The sequence below is a fragment of the Ambystoma mexicanum genome, chromosome 6p, assembly GCF_040938575.1.
Source record: "Ambystoma mexicanum isolate Mex_15411 chromosome 6p, UKY_AmexF1_1, whole genome shotgun sequence".
In the NCBI taxonomy this organism is placed as follows: domain Eukaryota; kingdom Metazoa; phylum Chordata; class Amphibia; order Caudata; family Ambystomatidae; genus Ambystoma; species Ambystoma mexicanum.
Genome location: NC_090935.1, coordinates 984,537,003 through 984,556,211, shown reverse-complemented (window position 1 = coordinate 984,556,211; position 19,209 = coordinate 984,537,003). Strand labels below are relative to the sequence as shown.

The 19,209-nt window shown below is 45.6% G+C and overlaps 1 protein-coding gene across 4 annotated transcripts in view; it reads left to right on the top strand.

The window, feature by feature from the left end:
* ZNF608 (zinc finger protein 608) overlaps positions 1–19,209 on the top strand; it is a 145,167-nt gene that overhangs the window by 60,832 nt on the left and 65,126 nt on the right. For all 4 annotated transcript variants that reach the window (XM_069625589.1, XM_069625590.1, XM_069625588.1 and 1 more), the window contains exon 3: positions 7,921–8,179. In XM_069625589.1, the coding sequence (XP_069481690.1) occupies positions 7,921–8,179 (259 nt within the window). The remainder of the gene's footprint in view (positions 1–7,920; positions 8,180–19,209) is intronic.

The window sequence follows — 19,209 nt, the reverse complement described above, 5'->3', positions numbered from 1 at the left end:
AAACGTCCTTTGTGTATAGACTCTCATGGCGGCAGAATGCGTTTGTTCGACTTCGCTTCATTGGTGTTGCCATGTGACCCCTAGAGTTTCATTGCGCTTAAATCACGTCGCGAGAGAGCCATCTGTGGCAATTGGCAAACATTGAGATTATCGCAGTTTTCTGAAGTTATGCCTCCACTTGCTGGCTTTCAAAGGTGGTTCTTTAACGCTGAGCATGTAAATGCCCGCTGCTGGCGCTCATGCCCTGATGTGAGCAGGAGTCCAGTTCGTAGAGCGCCAGATGGCACTGCATTTTGTGTAGATTCTCAAAAGAGGATGACCTCTTCTCGACGTCACATTAGTGTATCGATCTTGCAATTTTAGAATATAATTTTGCAATGTAATTGAGGCTGTTCAGTGGTATAAGAATTTGCAATTTTAGAATATAATTTTGCAATGTAATTGAGGCTGTTCAGTGGTATAAGAATGTGTTTTTCGGCGGCAGTCTAGAGAGAGGGCACACGTGCTCGCCTGCTGTGCTTGTTACAAACTTATGTTCTGCTATGTTATTTTGCATTTGTATAGTGCCTTATGTACCATTTGTTTGATCTCAAGGTGCTATAATGCGAGAAAATGCCCAGTTGGATGATTAGCAGACTGGCATAGACCTTTACCAGGCATACGTGCATTGGGGCACACTGAACATTTATTGGGCAAAGATGAGGAATGTGCCTGTGGAGCCGCACCTACCACCAATCACTCCTATTGAGCGTGTGAGTGCTTAAATACAGTTAGGTGTGGCTGGCACTGTGCAAGGGCATATGCCCTCTGCATCATGCTGGCTGCAAAACGCCTGTTGATATCGCACTGCATTTGAAGGGACTCATACCTCCTTTCCCCTCCGAAACCCACAACCAAATGTACACATCTTGTTTATTAAATTTACAAGCTTAATGGAGCCTGAACCAGAGACTACTGCAGGGATAGAAATTAGGATTTGCTGACCAGGAGCAAAAAGCAGCTCCTAGGTTTCTGGCATCAGTCATTAGGCCGGAGCTTCCTCTGGGGAACCAGGAGCGAGTACACAGTGTGCAGCAAATATAACGTGTGTAAGATGCAAACTTCCTATTTGGTGATGGATATTATCCAATATGCTTTAAATGCCCCTTAAGTGGGTCCTCTATTCTTTTCTATATACATTTCCAAACCTACACCTTTCTTGTAACTGTTTGTATGGCACCACTTGCCTGGGGGGTCAACAGTGGCTCCTGGTAGTGTTTGATTTCAAGCTAATCAGGCTCTCGAAATAGCTCCCAGCCCCTGGCAATTTCGAACTCTGCTACTGTGCAATATGAACAGTAAATTTCAAACTGGAAAAACATGAAATATGAGTGCATCATATTCGTGCTTTTTCTTGCAGTGCGAAACAATTGAAACATTTCTTTTAGTTTTCCTCTGGGGAAATCTGTTCAGGTAGGTGGCGTCTCAACCCCATAACATCTCTGCTGATTTCTATACTGTAGCAGACTGTTTCTACCAGAACATTAATGCTACATGCAGATCACTGTTGACGCCAAAGGCATTGTCTGATAAACAATGGGCCTATGGTGCCCAATTTTTCATGTGACACAGGAGTTGTTACTGGAAGTCCGCGTGGAGCAATCGGCGAATGTGCCTTATGATGAAGGCAGCCTTCAAAATGGACCATCACAAGAGCTGCTCTTTGACGTGACTACACTGCAAGCCCAGTCTACTGTTTCATGGCCTGAATCTTGCACACTGTGACTGCTACAGGTAACCACATTGTTGCGGCAAGTGGCAGTTGGCTTTTCCTTCTGTTTTTCTTTGCGGCCTAGCACACTGTTGCTAGGTACTTGCTGGGACCTGGATTTTTTTTCTTCCAGATGGACAGCACCACAGCACCGTCTGCAGTATCTCAGGATTGTTTTAGGGCATTCAAAGTTGCATCGAGCATTTCATGATTCTATTAGTATGGAGAGATGTAAGGCCGTAATGATGTGGCTGATGCGACCCTAATAAGGGTGGCTACGAGCTGTGCAGTCCTGAAGGGGGGGAACTGCTATAATGCCTAAGTAGGATACACTCTGATTCGGGCAATCATGTCATGGCTGCGCGCGCCATATCACTAAGCAGGCGGTGTGTCTGTATCCCAAACATATTGATTCATTTAAATACCACTATCTGGCATTTGAACTGCAACTTGCTTTTCTCTCAGACTAAATACATCAGTCCGTGCTTTGTACTTGGGTTAGATGATAGCCCGGCTTAAGCTGTTGGAATCAACATTTCTGCCACTCTTGGCCATTGTTTGAGCAATCTGTTGGCCTTTTAGATTCTGACTTTATTCTAAGCTTTTATTAAGGTCACTGAAGCCGGAAATTGGGTGAATCCCAGTGAACATATGTTTGACCCCTCCTCCCCCACACACTTCTACCAGTGCCATGACTCTGGAGTGAAATCTCAAGATATGAGTTTAGAGCAGGGAGGTTGTGTGGGAGCAGGGGTTGACAGGAGTTTCAGGGTGCGCTGTACATTTTCGTGGGGAATTAATGTTTTGCATTGTATTCCAGGGTGAATCGTTTTTGCCTGTCAGTTGTTCTCCAGATCATTAAAATGATATAATATGGCGTTTATAATGCGCCTGTACACAAGTGTTTCCAGGCGCAACAAGACAAGGAGGGGGAAACGTGAGGAGGACAAAACAACAATCTGACTAGGCCCTGTGTCATTCAAATCGCGCAAGTGGAGGGAAATGGAAGGGGAGTAGTGTCGGGGGAGAGAAGTGCAGGTAACTCAAAAAGTGAAGCAACGGGTGGCTCATAAGTGCAGAGAGAAGGAACTGTAGGATTGCAAATACAGACCACAAGTGCTAGGGGAGTCTGCAGGTAGTGCGTGGTGCAGCTGGGCATGCAGGAGCCTGGGCCCAATTTGAGAGGGTAGCCAGGTGATCAGTGCATGGCGCAGTCGGGACATCAGCGGCGGAGAGGAAGAGAGAAAGCGGAAGCAAAGAGGAAGGTCTTGAGTTGCTTCCGGAGATGGTTGTGCTCAAATTTTAGAGAGGCAGGGAGGCTGTTTCAGAGGGAGGGCCCAGCCGAAGATCGAGATCTGCCCCCAACTCTGCTTGGAAAAGCGACTGACCCTCGGACTTGGAGGTGGATGAGTGGGGAGCTTGAGAAGGGAGATGTTTAGAAATAGAGAGTTGGAGGTAGTGCGGCCCCTGGCCCCAGAAAGCCTTGTGCCTGATGCAGAGGGTCCTGAACTTGCCAATGAAGAGATTTCAGAGCTGGAGAGTTACGATCCCTGGGCTTGAGGCCAAGGACAAGTCTTGTAGTCCTGTTCCTGTTCTGGATAAGTTGTAGATTTCGGTGAGCAGAGGCAGGAAGATTTAGACAGAGGCTGTTGCAGCAGTGCAGCCTAGAGAGGACCATAGCTCTGGGGACAGTGAGCTTCTGGGGGAAAGTGAGGAAAGGAAGAATACATCTGAGGAGGTGCAGCTGATAGTTTGACTTCTTTGAGACTTCAGAAATGTGAGGAGAGAAGGAGAGGGTGGAGTCTAAGATGACCCCAAGGTTCTTGGCCTCGCAGGTAGGAGCAGGAAGAGGGCCCAGAGTGGGCAGCCACAGAGGGAGGAAGGAAGGAAGGAAGGAAGGAAGGGAGAGAGAGAGAGAGAGAGAGAGAGAGAGAGAGAGAGAGAGAGAGAGAGAGAGAGAGAGAGAGAGAGAGAGAGAGAGAGAGAGAGGACATGAGGGAGCTGGTTTTCTGATGAGGATCTGTCTTACTGGCATATAGGCAGAGATCATTGGCGGCACACCATTCCTGCATTGCGGTCAGACCAATGAATATTACAACTTGCCAAATGAAAAGTATATCAAACTCAAGACTTGACTTCGGGGATTCCTATGGCCTTGGATATGTATGCAGAAGTTGCACATGGGTTGCTTTGTGTGCACATGGGTAATGCGTGTTGAAAGAGCAGCATTATGCGTGTGTGGCAATCAGAATTAAATATGCCACTCGCAGGCTGTAGCAGCTGAGGACAATCTTGCACAAATTAACTTCATTGGGCTGCAGTGCATCTGTTTTTTAAGGTAACTTTTTTCTCGATTTGAGACACTGCCAGCACAAGCTGTAAAGTTGTTGGTTTTTCCTTTTCACTGGAGATGACCTCTTCTGTCTGGCTTTAGTAGGTTACATCAGTGCTCTTCAGAGATTTTGTGAAATTAATATTTTTGACAGTGATTGCTGGAAGCAATATCTGGGCATTGTTTGGTTGTGTGATGGTTTGTGCTTAGCGAATGGACGAGAGCACCATCTGTAAATGCACCTATTTTTTATGTTTTTTTAACAAGAACCAAAGTGATGGATTGTCCATGTAATGCACCCAACAAATGCCCCCCAGCTGCGTTTAACGAGACCCTGACATTTGTGTTTGAAATTATTCTGGACTTTTTCATGTTCTCGCCCAGTCTCTAAAATGTGGCCATTTATGAATGAGAGTTAATATGCCTATACCTTCTGCTTATTACTGGAGTGACATCCTTTGATAACAGGCATGACCACATGTGGTGGCAGTGTCTCCTTGAAGAAGGTGCCGGCTGATGGAACCACAGCGTTCTCAGACTGTTCCGTAGAGTGTTGCATAGCAATTGTCCATGCTATTCTGTAGCTTTGCTAATCAGCTGAACACTTGTGTAGCAAAGTAAGCTATTTACGTTGCTCTCTTCAATGAAAGCACAGCTCGCTCTGCATTCCGCTCTTCCCGTGGTGCTATCTTCACCCTCTTTCCTCTGCACACTTCAAGTGCTAATGGAGGGAAAGTGCAGCAGTAATCCTCTCCTCCGTCCACTCTTGTGCCAAATGAATGTGTAGGAGTGCAAGAATTTCTTTTTCAAATAATTGCAAACCAGAAGTAATCGGGATGATACTTGTCTTTGGCAGACAGGATATAAAAATCTTAATACAAGTATGTGTCAACTTTATATCTTTTAAAAAGACAGTCATGCAATTTTCTAAAATGTAAGTTGGTAAATAATACATAATTACAGTATTGAAACTGTAACACCTTGTATCGATCCATGCTTTAAAGTAAAGTTTAGGTTAGTTTATCTGAATTTCAAAGTATCAACTATATTTCATTTTGTTGGGCAAGATGCATCATGTTGACTAGTGAACTTTTGAAAATGTACATTATCACATGATCAAATGCTTTTGATGGCAAACCTAGTTCTGTAACCTGCAGGTTGCATACATCTTGCAACTGCAACCCATGATCAAACCCATACTCCTTGACATTCTATATTATCACCCTGTTGCTTTATTCCAGGTACCCTGAAAGTGAGATGACTACAATATTTCACCTAGCTTGGTCTGTTCTCTGCCTGCTACGCAATCCACTCTGCACAAAGCAAACTAAATGCTTAGGTGAAGTAGTGATCAATAGGTCCATCCAGTCTGTAGATCTACAGATTGACTGCAATACCTAACACTGTAGTTAGCCTCTAGAGCTCACTTTGCTTTATGATTGTATTGTATATTACCATCTGCAGCAGACAGCTGGCCAAACTGTTTTCAGAGCCCTTTTTATATCTATTTGTGTCCATTCATGCAGCTAACCTTTTACATTTTACAGACACTAATCTATGGCTCGCAAAGTCGTTTCACCCACTCTTTCGAGTAGGTTTTATGAATGGCGAGTAGCATTTACAAGAGATGTTTGAAACTTTTATTTAAGATCTATGTTGTTTGCAGTAAATGTCAAATACATGTTTCACTGTGCATGGCTGGATGCTGGGTGGCAGCAGTGTGACAAACAAAGTGGGTTTGCAGCGACATGCACCATTTTACAGAAATTGCATTCTACATTTGTTGTCCTCGGTTGCTGTGGTCGAGTGCATTTCTCTTTGGTTGAATAGGTAAACTAAGTTACCCGACCTACAGGTCTAGCTGAAGATTAAAGAATTTGCAAGGCCTGACTCCTATCACTAATGTCTTAAAAGTGCTGTAATGATGCATCATTTCATGTCTTGGGTACAAATAACTGGTGACAGTAGCAATATTAGTACAACATTGCTAATCAAATGGGTCCGTTTGCTAATCAAAAACATTTTCATTCGCAAACTCTGCTAATCAGTTTTTGAAAACTAATGTACGTCTTGCAATGGGAGGTTAGGGGGCATGGTTTTGGACAGATTAGCCTGAGGAATAGAATATTTTCCCTTGACATCGTCAGACTTTTCCAATTTCTTTACATAACTTGGTAGATATTGATTATATTGTATGCTCTTTGAGTTTCATAATCGTGTGGTCCGTTAAAGAAGTGCGCATAGGAGGAATAGAGATATTTATTGAACAAAATACATGTGATGTTTGTATTTTAGTGTTTGATTCCACTATATTGTGCTCTGTTTGGTTTTGTAACAAAGGCCTTTGTTATTGTGTATTTCATTTTTGATTTCTTACCCTTCTGATAACTATGGTATTCACTTTAATAGGGCCTATATAATATTTACTTGCAACCTGCTCTACATTGTGTACATTAGGATAACTCTGCGCTGCAATTGAATGTCTGAGGCAAGTAAGGCAGTTTTATGCATATTAGTTTAAACTCCTAGTTTAGTTCAGTGGCCACGTACTGCTGCATTTGAATTCAACGTTGCTTGCCTGCTTAAACATGAAGCGCATATATCTGAAGATATGCTGCCTTCTGCTTTTCCTGGGGGTGTTTTTCCAGTGAAACTTTTAACTGAGCAGCATCTGCGCACGGGCTGTTGCTTACACTGCCCTCTGCCGCCCCCCTCCCCCTAGCACCCTTTCTCCTGTCTGTAAAGCAAAGGCATTTATCTTGCGAGCATCAGAACGAAGGAAAGCGAGAACGAGCAAAAGCCATTTTATTACCCGTCTAAAAGCAGGAAATGAAGTTCCTTGGACAATCGGATGGAGCATGGTCTGCTAGAGGCCGGTTGTCTCCGCTGGGCCAAAGCAACATCAGTTTGTGATTTGGTTTAAAGGAAAACATGAGCGGACCAAGGGAGGGTTCCCAAACTCGCAAAAACAAGAATGCGACACAGCTGACTGGTTCAGCTGTCTAATTGGGAGCCCAGCCCGCCCCCCCCCCACCCCCCTCTCGTCCTTGGGTTTTCTTCTATTCCTGAAAAGATCCGCGCGTCGACAGAGAAGCGCCGAGTCCTCTCGGAGCGACGGCCTGTGGGGAACGCAGGAAGCGCAGGGTTTAGAGAGAGTAGCAGCTACTTTGACTCTATGGCCGATGCAGCAGAGACCTTGCTCACCAAGTTACATAAAAATGCTCCAAACGCAGGCGAGTACCGGGGAAAGTAGCGTGTCTGGGGGCGGGGTGGGGTAGGGCTGGCCGCTGTTTGTTTTGCTAACTAAACTACAGGCCCCTGTCGGCTCTTTAAACCTCACGGCTATTCTTGCATATTCGGGAGGCAGGCCCAGGGGTTTCAGCCTCATCGCACGTGCCTCTTTTGCCAGAGTACTTCTCTTTAATTGCACTTTGAGCGAGCACGTTGGCTGTATTGCTTCTCTTGGCTTGGATGGTAACCGGATGTGGTATGCTGTTCTGCACTCCTCATTTTGGGAATGATTTCCCTTGCACACTTCCAAGTGCTGATCTTCAGACGCAACCAAGACTGCCCAACTCTGTTGTGTGTTTGAAAAGAGCTCTCCTCTCCATTAAGAGAAGCCTTTCACCTGTTTTTCTTAATTATACGACCGGACACTGCTAAACGTAAAAAAAAGTTGTCATGTGCTGCTATCATAGGAACTAATGTTCTTGAAGACCACTAGTTTATTACATTAACCGCTCCGAAAAAGTACTCTTGTACACAATGATTCCTTTTCACTTGGCATGCAATTGATGTGTCCGGGCATTCCCTGCAATAACCGTGTCTCTTCTTTCAGGTTGACCCTCTGTTTACAGTGCCCGCTCCTCCGCCGCCTATTTCCAGCAGTATCGCACCACCTCAAATCCTGCCTTCTTACTTTTCTCCATCTTCATCTAATATCGCCGCGCCAGTGGAGCAGCTCTTGGTACGGACTCGTTCAGTGGGTATAAATACGTGTGATGTTGGAATAGTGACTGAACCTGAATGCCTTGGACCCTGTGAGCCTGGGACCAGTGTGAACCTGGAAGGAATTGTGTGGCATGAAACGGAAGAAGGTAATTATGAGACATTAATGTGATGTGTTGAAGGAGATGTTCTCGTCTGTTGCTTTGGTTTATACCATGGCATCTTTCTATTCTGGAGGGTTTATCATGAGCTGTTGTACGCCACATCTGGACAGATTTCTACTTTTTACTGTTTTATAACTGCATTTTTCTATGGATTGCAATTATGTCACCATGGGTTGGCTTACAACCGTGTTTTAGTGTTTCCATTTTGTCCTCATTCTTACAGGCTTCTGCAAAGCAGACCTTTCCCTGGGGTTCCATTAATGCCTCTAGGAAAAGCATTTCCACTTACTACATGATTTCCAGAATCGCTTTGCTTGTCAGAAACCAACCTCACATTCTATGGCAGTCCATATAGTCCTACCAATTCTTTCAATTACTCGCATCGTTAGCCGCTGTGAAACATGACATGCATGCACACCAGGACCAAGTCACTGCAACGTCAGACCGACGCTACCCTACTTAGGGCCTTAGGGTGGGGCACGTTCTCTCTACAGTAACATGGTCGCCAATGATGGACTTATGCTGGATGTCCATCAGCAGACACATTGCCACACAGAAGATACCATTGACCCTTCCAATAAGGCATGGACAATGGTCTAATGTAGCATGTGGGCTTTTGAATCCCGCACTTAACATTGTTCTGTAACTTTCAGCATTAAGCCACTATTTACCACATCTTCATAAGAAATCAAAAGTATTATTTTCTGCCAAGCATTACATGTATTTTTTCATTGTGTGAAGACTACACCCACTGGTAATGGTTACTAAGCAAATGGAGAGAGATTGTGTAGCCTAACATCGTCAACACTCATTTTCACGGTGATGCAATATTGCAGGGAACACCTCCCTTTGGAATGTGTAAATGACACTTTATTAAACGCTACTTCATTGTTTTTTGACAAATTCTGAATTATACATTACCGTTCTATACTTGCAGATTAAATACAAATGAAGACCAAACATAAAAGGATGATGTACAATGTGCCTTCAACATTGTCCCATCAAGAAGCGAAGGGATACTCTTAAAGATGATAGAACATCTTTGCTTTCATACCTTTTTACCATAAACCTCCAGACAAGTTGCTCTGGTTTTCGCACCTGTACACAAAGTACTGTTCTTAAATGGCCAGAGCAGCTCGTTAGCTTGAATCGCCCAATCATCAGTCAGTAGAAAGGTTGGACACTGCTTTCCAATTCCTTGGAACTGAGCTCCTTGCAGTTACTATACCTCTTGAGGCAAAGGGGCCTTCACCCATCAAAATATGTGCTGTGACTGGTAAGTCCTCGCCCACTGCCAAGCCATTGTTCAGTTTTCGGAAAAGAACTGATTATCTTTGATAGAACAATTTCACCATGAATGACCATGAATTGCATAATTGAAAACAATCCCACATAAGCTGATTCAGGACCCCAATTCAAGCTTGACAGTTTTAACAAATATCATTCTGTAATCAAATTCTAGTCATTTCGTATTGTGATCATCATCATAAATGTGCAAGTGTTCTATGCTATGTCAAAAACAGGCATACAGACAATGACAAACTATGTCATTGAGCTATCCCAAACGGGATTGATCTGGGGAAAATGTATCCCAGAGCATGGCTGTGTATTCCTCATAGAGCATGATGTGCAAGATAATGCACCTCCATGTACTTCTCTTTCATGAGGGTAGGAAATGTGTACATACTGATCGCTTGCTAACAGGGGACACGGATAAGAATATTGCTAGTATCCATCTTTGCTGGTGTTTGGCTGCAGAGCCGACTGACCGAAGCAAAATAATCTTTCATGGAAATGTAATGTAGCATTAACTACTGTCTTGGGGGGGAAGGAGGAGGGGGCAGACACGGTCGCTACCGGGCAGCCAGGCTCAGCCTTTTCCGTCTGTGTCCGCTCCCCAAGGAGTTATTCACACTAATATTCTTTTGAATGAAAAAACGTGCCACTCGTTTTCTGTGAGCTGGATTTCCTATACAAAAATAAAAACTTGAAATGGCCCCCTGCAATGTTTGTATGTCTAGCACGGCAGCCCAAAGAGTGGGGGCGCCAACGAAGCAGGCAGGCAGGGACAGATTATAGGTGTATGGCTTTGGTGGATGGGACCTGGAGCACGGTGCAATTGGGGACCCAGGACACACACATAAAAAAGAAACGAGGGGAGAGGCTGAGGATGATGCAGAACGCCGGGTGTGACTGTTAGTTGTCTGGATTAGGCTATGGCTGTTCCTCGGATGCTAATGATGAGTTGTTTCTTAGTTACTTTGTTGACAATTTGTACGCAAAACTAGCTGACGGGCGTAATTTGCGCAATAACAAACTTTACGTTCAGCTAAATTAAGTTCTTTTCATCAACCTATCCGCATTTTTGGTTATTGCACTTCGTGGGGCCCTTGCCCCTTAGAAGTCAGGATCACGCCCTTCATCACAAACACAAAATTGGCACACCTTACAATGGCTTTAGACTAACTGCATGAGTTTGTACTGCTTAAATTGCAAACTGGTAAAGGTATAGAATACCATTGTTGATCAAACAAGAGTTGCAACTGGTTGAGAGATTTAGGTGCCCACTCATTATTTCTCAATTCTAAGTGTTAGACTCATCAAAGGTACTCCGCTGAGTTCATATTTGACCAGGTCAAGATTTCCCTTGGGGTGAGTGGGTGATGTAGGAAGTGAAGTTGGGGAATAGTCTGACAGGATGGAGCCAAGTTCTAGTTGATGGGTGGAGATATTTTAGGGATGTTGACCCCTCTCATGAGCAGTTTGGGGGCGTCAGTCGGAAAGAAGTCGAGGAGGATGTCCAAATCGAAGGAGTTTAGAGAATTATGGCTTATAAATCCGGAGGAGGTGTGAGAGGAGTTTTGTAGCTATGGATATAAAGAAGAGAGGTAGAAATTTAGGAGGACATGGGGGTTGGGGGGTAAGCCTTTTTCATCATTAGTCCAACCCCTTGTTTAAATCCCGGGGGAGTGCAAAAAGATGGCAGAATCAGTGTGCAAGGCAATGTCCAAAGCTGTTGTTGCAGTGTGCGATTGTGCAGAGTAGTTGGACATTATATGTAGATGGAGTGCTGAAAAGTCAGGAGCAGCATAGATGAGATTACACTAGGTAGGTCAGCCAAGGGGATTTTTGATGGTGGGGTGGCAGACTTGGGTGTGGTAGGAAGTGGAGGCAAGTGGGATGGGAGAAATTATGGGAGCAGTTAAGGGGGAGAAGGACCTCAGGCTGAGAGAAGGGTATGTAGAGAGTGAGTACTACTAGTAAGCACTGGCGATGCAGAGGACCCCATCACCCAGTGTACAGGGAGGAGGCCCCCTCGAGGAAAAAGAAAATTAAATGGGGGGGAAGGGGAGTTTCTTTTTGAAGTCACTCTGCCTTCATAAAGAAATTATTTCTGTTACAGGGTAACAGAAATAATGGTTGGAGGCGGGAGGCCTAGGACTTCAAAAGGAAATAGTTTCATTTTGTAGTCCCTTTGCCTTCATAAAGAAATAATTTCTGTTATGGTTCGGTCCTTTAACGGAAATTATTTCTTTATGAAGTCAGTGACTTCAAAAAGAGACCACCTGGCTGCTTCAGGGAGCTGAATGCCTTGTTCCCTGGACCAACAGGTTAAAGGTAAGAACGTGTATTTTCTTTAAATGTGTCTGCATGCATGGAAGTGTTTGCATATATGCATCTATAGAATGTAATGTGCATGAATTAATCTGTGTATGATGTATGGTGGGCTGCCTGGGTGAGTGTATGGTCAAGGATTCACACTTAAATGTATGGGTGTGAGTGTGCTAGTGTTCAGGGGTGCAACAAAACTTACATTTTAGGGGGGGGCTAACCCTGCAAATGCTGAGAGGTGCTAACTTCATAGGCGGTGGGGTAGGGGCAAACATTTGGGTGTGGGCCTCCTAACTTCTTTACACATTCTAATGAGACTATTCTAGTGCAGCTTCAATGTTACAAGCAGTTGACTCTCTCTGTTAAGTGTGAAAACACCCACGTATGGGCTGCTGAAGTGTGAAAACACCCACGTATGGGCTGCTGTGCGAATGAGCAGTCTCCTTTCGCCTCTCTACCCTTCTTATCACTCCCCTGGCATGCAAGTACTAAACCCACATCACAATTTCAATTGCCTAAAAAAGTATGAATTTGAATGCAAGTACCAACAGTGAAATGCTTTACATTCGTAATTGCCAGGCCTTTTTTTAAGGTGATTAACAACTGCCCTGTTCTGTCCGGCAACGGCTCTGTAGGTCAACCCAGTCGCGTCAACATAGCCCAAAATTTATGGGGTGGTGGGGGGGCTGGAGGGGAAGTGAAGCCCAGTCAAATCAATGGTGTTGCGCCACTGCTTGTGTTTTTAATGCCATGTTTGTATGAGGCACTTTGCTTCATACACAAGTACTGGGATGAGGTAGTGTGACATGGAGGTAATGCCTGGCTTAGTTACCTGTAATCTTCATACCCACTCTTATTCATCCCAGTATGTACCCATGGGGCAAGGTGCCTCATACGTTAGCACTGGGTCTAGGAAGAGGGATATGGAGGTAAATCTGGGCCGAGGAGCGGATTTTGGGGGTTCAGGCAGGGGTGGGTGGGAGAGAGGATGTGTGGGGGGGTTGGGTGGGGCAGGGATTGTGCAATAAATCGTAATTGTCATCCATGTCCGGGCTAAGCAGGCATGATATGTGGTATTGGTGTCCAGAGAGGCATTTTGGTGCAGTCAGTCTAGTAATTTCTTAGTTTGGCTTGAAGTTTTTTTTAACTGGGCATCTCTGTTAAAGCAATCTGGCTAAGGTGAATTACCTGAGTAGACAGGGATTTAAGTGCTGCCAGTCTAGGTGTTTCTTACTGTGGCATTGTATATTTTTCTGGTCATCTGTGATAAAACAACCATGATATGTTTTATTGATTGGACTACCATTTTGGTGTAACTAGTCTAGATATGTCTAAATGTGGCCTGGCATGCTTTACTGTAATATGTGGCTAGATTGGTCTAAATTGCGCAGCTAGTTGGACATGTTTTCATTGTGGCATGGCATTTTTAATAGCAAAGTATTAAATCAATTATAGCATTAATGATTCTGTGGACTGTTGATGACTTGCATGTATTGAATTTTTAGATTGGTGTTACCCTACAAAAATGCAAACACTCTGGCTTTTTAGCCAATTTTTCTCAAATTGTGCTGTATATTCCACTAAATGTCTGGGGGCCAGGGATCACGCTATCTCCAACTTGTTCTCCCTAAATACTCCCTCCAAATCTTTACATTCCTCTGGCACCAACTCTGTGTGTTTAAAAGCTTCGCTAAACGGTGAGCTGGTGGCCGATCTCTTTCCTCAGCAAACTCTCTCCTATGGAACAGCCTCCCCTTCCTCTACGTCTTAAGCCAGATCTCCTCAAATTCCCAAAGCTCCTGAAGACTTTCCTTTTCACCTCCTCCTTCCTCTGCTAAACCCCACAGCTTCTGCTGAGATTAGTGACCAGGGCCCTTATGTGTCCTCCTGGGTCCTAGCTTCTCACACCCAATCACCTACAGCCTCTGCCCCCTTCCCCCCGCCAACGCTTTGCATTGCACTCACTGGCCTGTTCCGCCACAGGTTTGCACTTACCCTTTTATTGGTGGTTACCACTCCTCCACATAGGCACTATAGCTGCTCACTCCCTGGCACTTCCCACTTGATACACCTAGCACTTATCCATATCCCCTACACCCCTTGCTTGTGCTCTCCCTCTCTCCCCCTTGCAGCAACACATTCATGCGTATTGTGCAAGTGTGGTAATCTACGCGGCCCAGTGTATGGCGCGGCTCGTGATTTGTTCCCGAGGTGGGGGGTGGCCCCCAAATCTTGTGCTACACCACTGCTAGTAAGGGGTGCAAAGGAAGCATTTTTGATACCAGGTGGTGGAGTAAGATGGGGAAGAACAGGGGGAGGGAGATGTATGAATCTGGGGTAATGTTCCCTGAGTCCAGGGTGTAGTTTCAGCAAGATGGACATGGGGGTATCATTGACCCTGGTTCTGGATCTGCAGGGCTGTGTGCAGCAAGTGCGGAACTAAGATGTAAACGTAGGGTCTTTAGGCTAACAAAAGTAGAGCTGTAAAGTATTTGCAGAGCCTTGGGTGACCGAAAAATGATCTAATAAATGTAAGGCCTTAGGCGACCAAAATGCAATCGTGTGGTAGAAGCAGGATATAGGCGACCAAAATGCAATCATGTATTATTTTCGTTAACACGTTTCTATTCTTTTGACGGATTCTTGGGACAATGAGTTATGTTTGTTAAATTTATAGTGTTGACGACTGCAGCGGGCCAACTGCAAGTTTTTTTTTTTTGTTGTTTTTTTTTACAGAACATGGATATATGTATGTTCAGCTGAGGCCGCACTTCGACTCTCTGGTCATTCAGTGTGCCTGCCTGTGTTCATGTACAATTCCCAGTGTGTGAGCTACAGTACAAAATGGAGCCTGGCTGAAATGCAGGCCTCTGAGTTCCAGGCAGTTTGTGTGGGCCATTGTATAATGGACTTTGGAAGCCGGGTGCTGTTAAATGACTGAAACCCCCACTGTCTGTTCCATTAGCCGTATTGAAACGCTAATGTCCATTCGGGCACGTGCTAACAAGGCCAATAGTTTTAATTTGCAGCACTCTAGGTGCGGAAAACATTGCAAAGAGAATTCTACATTGTTACCTGCAATATTCCCACTTTGCCTCAATAGGCAGCTAGTTTATTTTATAATTCGCTCGCTGTCCTGGAGGGGCACCAGGCTCTGCAAACTGAGCTGCAAAGAATAAGGCAGCGTACATACTGATGGCATTCGGAGATTTGAAAGAAATAAAACAATCCAAGTATAAACACAGACGTGTGCAGTATTTTAATTAAACGTGTGCGTGGGGAAACAGGTGGGTTTTTACCGTTTTCCTGACGCAAAGCCTGTTTGGGAGCAAGTAAATATCAACCGGGGTGGGCTTCCAAGCTTGTGGAACCGCTGAGGGGAAAGTCTTGGCAAACCCTTTGGAAGCACATTAAGGCATGACCCACTGACTGATGTCCTGTGAATTGCACAGCATGTCGGCCCTGAGACTGGAGCAACCCTGATAATACCAAGTACACTGATATATGTAAAATCCCACATGGACATGTGGGATACACGCTGGAGGCATACCTGCCTACTTTTGAAAATCAAAAACCCTGAGATGTATGCCCTGCCCATAGTCACACAAGACTCTGCCCACATGCCCCACCCACATGTCAAAAGGGTAAAATGCCGCCAAGGGAAGTGCAGCAAATAAATGCATCGTTAACACTAAGTAAGGAGCATGTTTGGGGCTGGGGCAGTCCACGTCTGTTTGCAGGCATGGGAGAAGTAAGGGATCCTAAAGCGGAAAGCTGCAAAGACAGCTGTCTAGACCTGCCAGTAAATACTATGTTTTTTTTGTACTATTCCTGCTACTAAATGTGCTGTGAAAGGTCCGGATTCCACCTGGGTATACGTTCCGCTCTCCTCCATCCCGCTAAAGTGGGGGTTGTGTGGGTTCCCACCGTAAATGTCAATTTCCAGCATTCAATTCCAACGCTCAACATCTCAGCCTTTAAGGAGTCAATGAGATCATCTCTGTCACTCCAAAGCGTGCGTGGTGGTTCTCAAATACAGTTTAAATGTGGCATTTGCTGTGCGTAGTGTTTTCAGTAAAACGTGTTTATTCATGTTGGCATAAACGAGAACAGTTTTCACTGGGAAGAGGTGGCCACAACCTGGCGAGCACCGCTCTGCCAATATGCACCTACCATGGGTGACCTACATACAGAAGAGTCGATTACTGACCAAAAGAAAGGAAATAAAAGGATGTAATGGAGACTGCTTGATGACATCATGCTGCACCTTTTTCGTGCGTTGCCACAACGCTCACTTTTCAGCTCTACATACTGTGCGTGACCTCACTTTGCACGATGCCCGATCATCGGAAGTGGCAGAAGGGCTGCCCTGAGCTTCACAACATTAACATGGTGGGTGGAGATTTGGGCCTGGGGTATGGGCACGCCAGGCCCAGACCACTCTTAAAGCCTCCAGGTGGCAGGCGGCTGCTGTAACACCCCTCCACCTGGCCGCTCTGCTACTGCTGATGAAGAGCAGTGCGTCACCAAGAGTCCCGCCCATGCCTCCACTCGATTGGTTACCAGCAGTGTTCTTTTGTAGCCATTGGATGGAGGCATGGTCAGAAACTCTGGGCCTCCGCCGGAAAACCCGGAGTCTCCGGGCTAAATGCGGAGGTTAGGCATGTATGGCCGGAGGGGTCGCACTTATGATGTGCTCCCGGGTGCCTCTGCTCGTGTTTGAAGCTCTGCATTCACTCTCCCGGCTTCAGGAGCGGGGTCATGGCTAGCTCTCTTTGCTCCATAATGCCCCTCCCGGAGAGCCTGTTTTTTTTTTTTATTGAGTGTCGGGTGCATTTAGAATGCATACTATTAATTGTTTATACCTATACTTCCTGCGCTTTAAAGAACCGTGGCTTGTGATCAGGCACGACGTTGTTGTTTTTGTTTTACTTCCTTGTGGGTTTTAAGCTGCAATGCCTGCTTCCTTCACATCACACACGGGAACAGAAACTAAAAGGCTTGTTTGTGTGCTTTAGATAACTTCGAAATCAAAAGCATACTAGTTGCTTATCGAAGATGTTTCGCCACATGCGTCTCTTCTTTGTTTTTCCCGGTCCTGGGTAAGGGCACGTATTATTGATTTTAGGGGGGAGTGGATTGGCGTAGCAGGCGACATTGGAGGTAGTGGGAAGGCTTGCACTAAGCAAACAATGGGGGTAAAACGGCCACCAGGATTAAATGGCCCAGCTCCCATGCCACACAGCCAGCGGGCGTGTCTGCCCTCCTTCCTGTCCGAGCTAGAGAGTTTCCCAGCTCTGCCTCCTAAACCGGCATGTGTGTTGCGGAAGCTCGGGCTATCTGGCGACTGGAGACTCTGGCCGAGGAATCTTGGTCGCACAGAACTCTCCACGTGTCCAACATAAAGATAATGCACTCTTCTTGCGTAGAGTTCGTGAAACATGCACCCCATGATGTGTTTTCACAGTTGTGGCGAACTCTAGAAAAACGATGTACTTCTCTCGAGTAAGCGTGCGTCTTGAGTGTCCCTCCTGCTTTGTGGTGTCTGCTGTGATTAAGCTGTAGTCGTTTCTCTTGCCTGCAACGCATAGTTGCCTGGGCAGATAGTTGTCCAAAGATTGAGTTGTTGTGACACGTGTCTGAGCAGCCCTGACGCTTTTATAGGATGAGACGTAACGCACAGCTCTAATTATTTAACTAAAAAAGCACTTTCTTGTCTTATTTACGAGGAATTCAGCTAGTCAAAATACACGAGTTTCCGTTTAATGGAACGGGAAGCTTTCTTAGTTCAGTGAATCGTAAAAACGTGTTTGGATCTATGTTTGGGATCACTCAGTGCAACTTGGAGATGTTAAATGTTACCCTCTCGCTTTCAACAGCTGGTGTTTCCTACAGGAACATGCAGAATTGAAATGTGAGCACTAAGAAGCCTTTCAGATTTCAGAATCGCGAACTAGGACTGTCACCCGGAGCACCCTCCCAGTCCCACTTTAGTAGCCATCGGCACATTTTATGCTAGGATTCTTAATTGCACGCTCCCCCAGCCCCCCAAGTATGGGTCTATAGGTTCTAGCATGCAGAGGCAGGACTGGAGCACTGTGGTGCTGTGGGTCATTCTAAATGATCTCGCCTCTTTTCAGCATGGGCGCACTGGTTGGACAGTGATATGTGGTGGGCCTGGTTTTTTTTCCTTGATAGGACTTTGGTGATGACCTCTTCATCCTCTAGGCCAGATATAGGCCTTCCACTCCTTACCAGCAAAAGGCATTTGAAGAAACAGCTGCTCTTCTCACCCGAGTGCCACAGGCCCATGCCGCATTGCACTCGCCCACACTGCATTTCGTTGCTCGGGCTGGCCGCGCCCAAAGCCATGGGACCAAAGGCATGATTAATAAGGGGGTGGGACAAAACAAATGCGGGCATTGCTTTTCTGGGGTACACATTGGGTATCTGTAGGCCCCCCAGCAGTGGAGTAACTTTGCTGAAAATGTTGGGGGGGGGACATGGCATCTGAAGAAATGGTGCACCAGCTAAATCAATGAGGAAAAATGGTGTGCCATGAAAGTTGGGGGCAAGGGGGAGGGGGCAAACACCCCTGCCCCACCTAAAATTACGCCCATGCCCCCCAGAGCAAAATGAGTCGCTATAGCCTTTCAACGTAAGGCTATATATTGTGTAAATCCCCCCACCCTCTGAAGAATACGCACATTTTAATCGGCGACAGGGAAACTACACATACGCAGGATTTTCTTTATCTTAATACTTGAAGTGGATTTATCTCGTGCAGGTTTGAGTCCAACTACAAACGCTGCTAAAATAGTTCCACATCACCCTAACTGTCGGTGCCATTATGCGCCCCGGATTTTGTGTAATCACCAATCACAGCACCCCATCCTCCTGTACATTCCTTTCTACCGGGATTTTATTTTGCAGTTGAGTGCAATCTCCCAGCTGGGGCAGGGCTAGTAGCGCCCAGCCCCTAAACACAACGAAGCCTGAATGGAATCTTCGGGGTAGGTTGTGTCGTGTTGTTGTGTGACCGTGAGGCAGGCAGCTCTTAAGGCAAATGGCCGGTTGGAGTTAAACGGAAGCCCTAAGCCCGGTTCTTCATTTGCTGTCGCAGGCAAACCTTTTGCTTAAAAAAAGATTGTGTTTCTCTGGAAACCAGAGTCCGGGTGAAGGACGTTTGTGTTCACCCCTTATTAGCGTCTCCTGTTTCTCACCCCTCTCTTGGATATGGGTTTTTTGACATGAAGCACACAAAGGAGGTTAAATCTTTTAAACCCGCGGATAAAATATTCCAATGGGCATTTGTTTAGCAAACGGAGCTCCCTCGAGGTCAGAAAGGAGCTCTTTTCAGCGGTGATTGGTGAGTTTTCCCATGCGTGCTCTGTAATGTATCC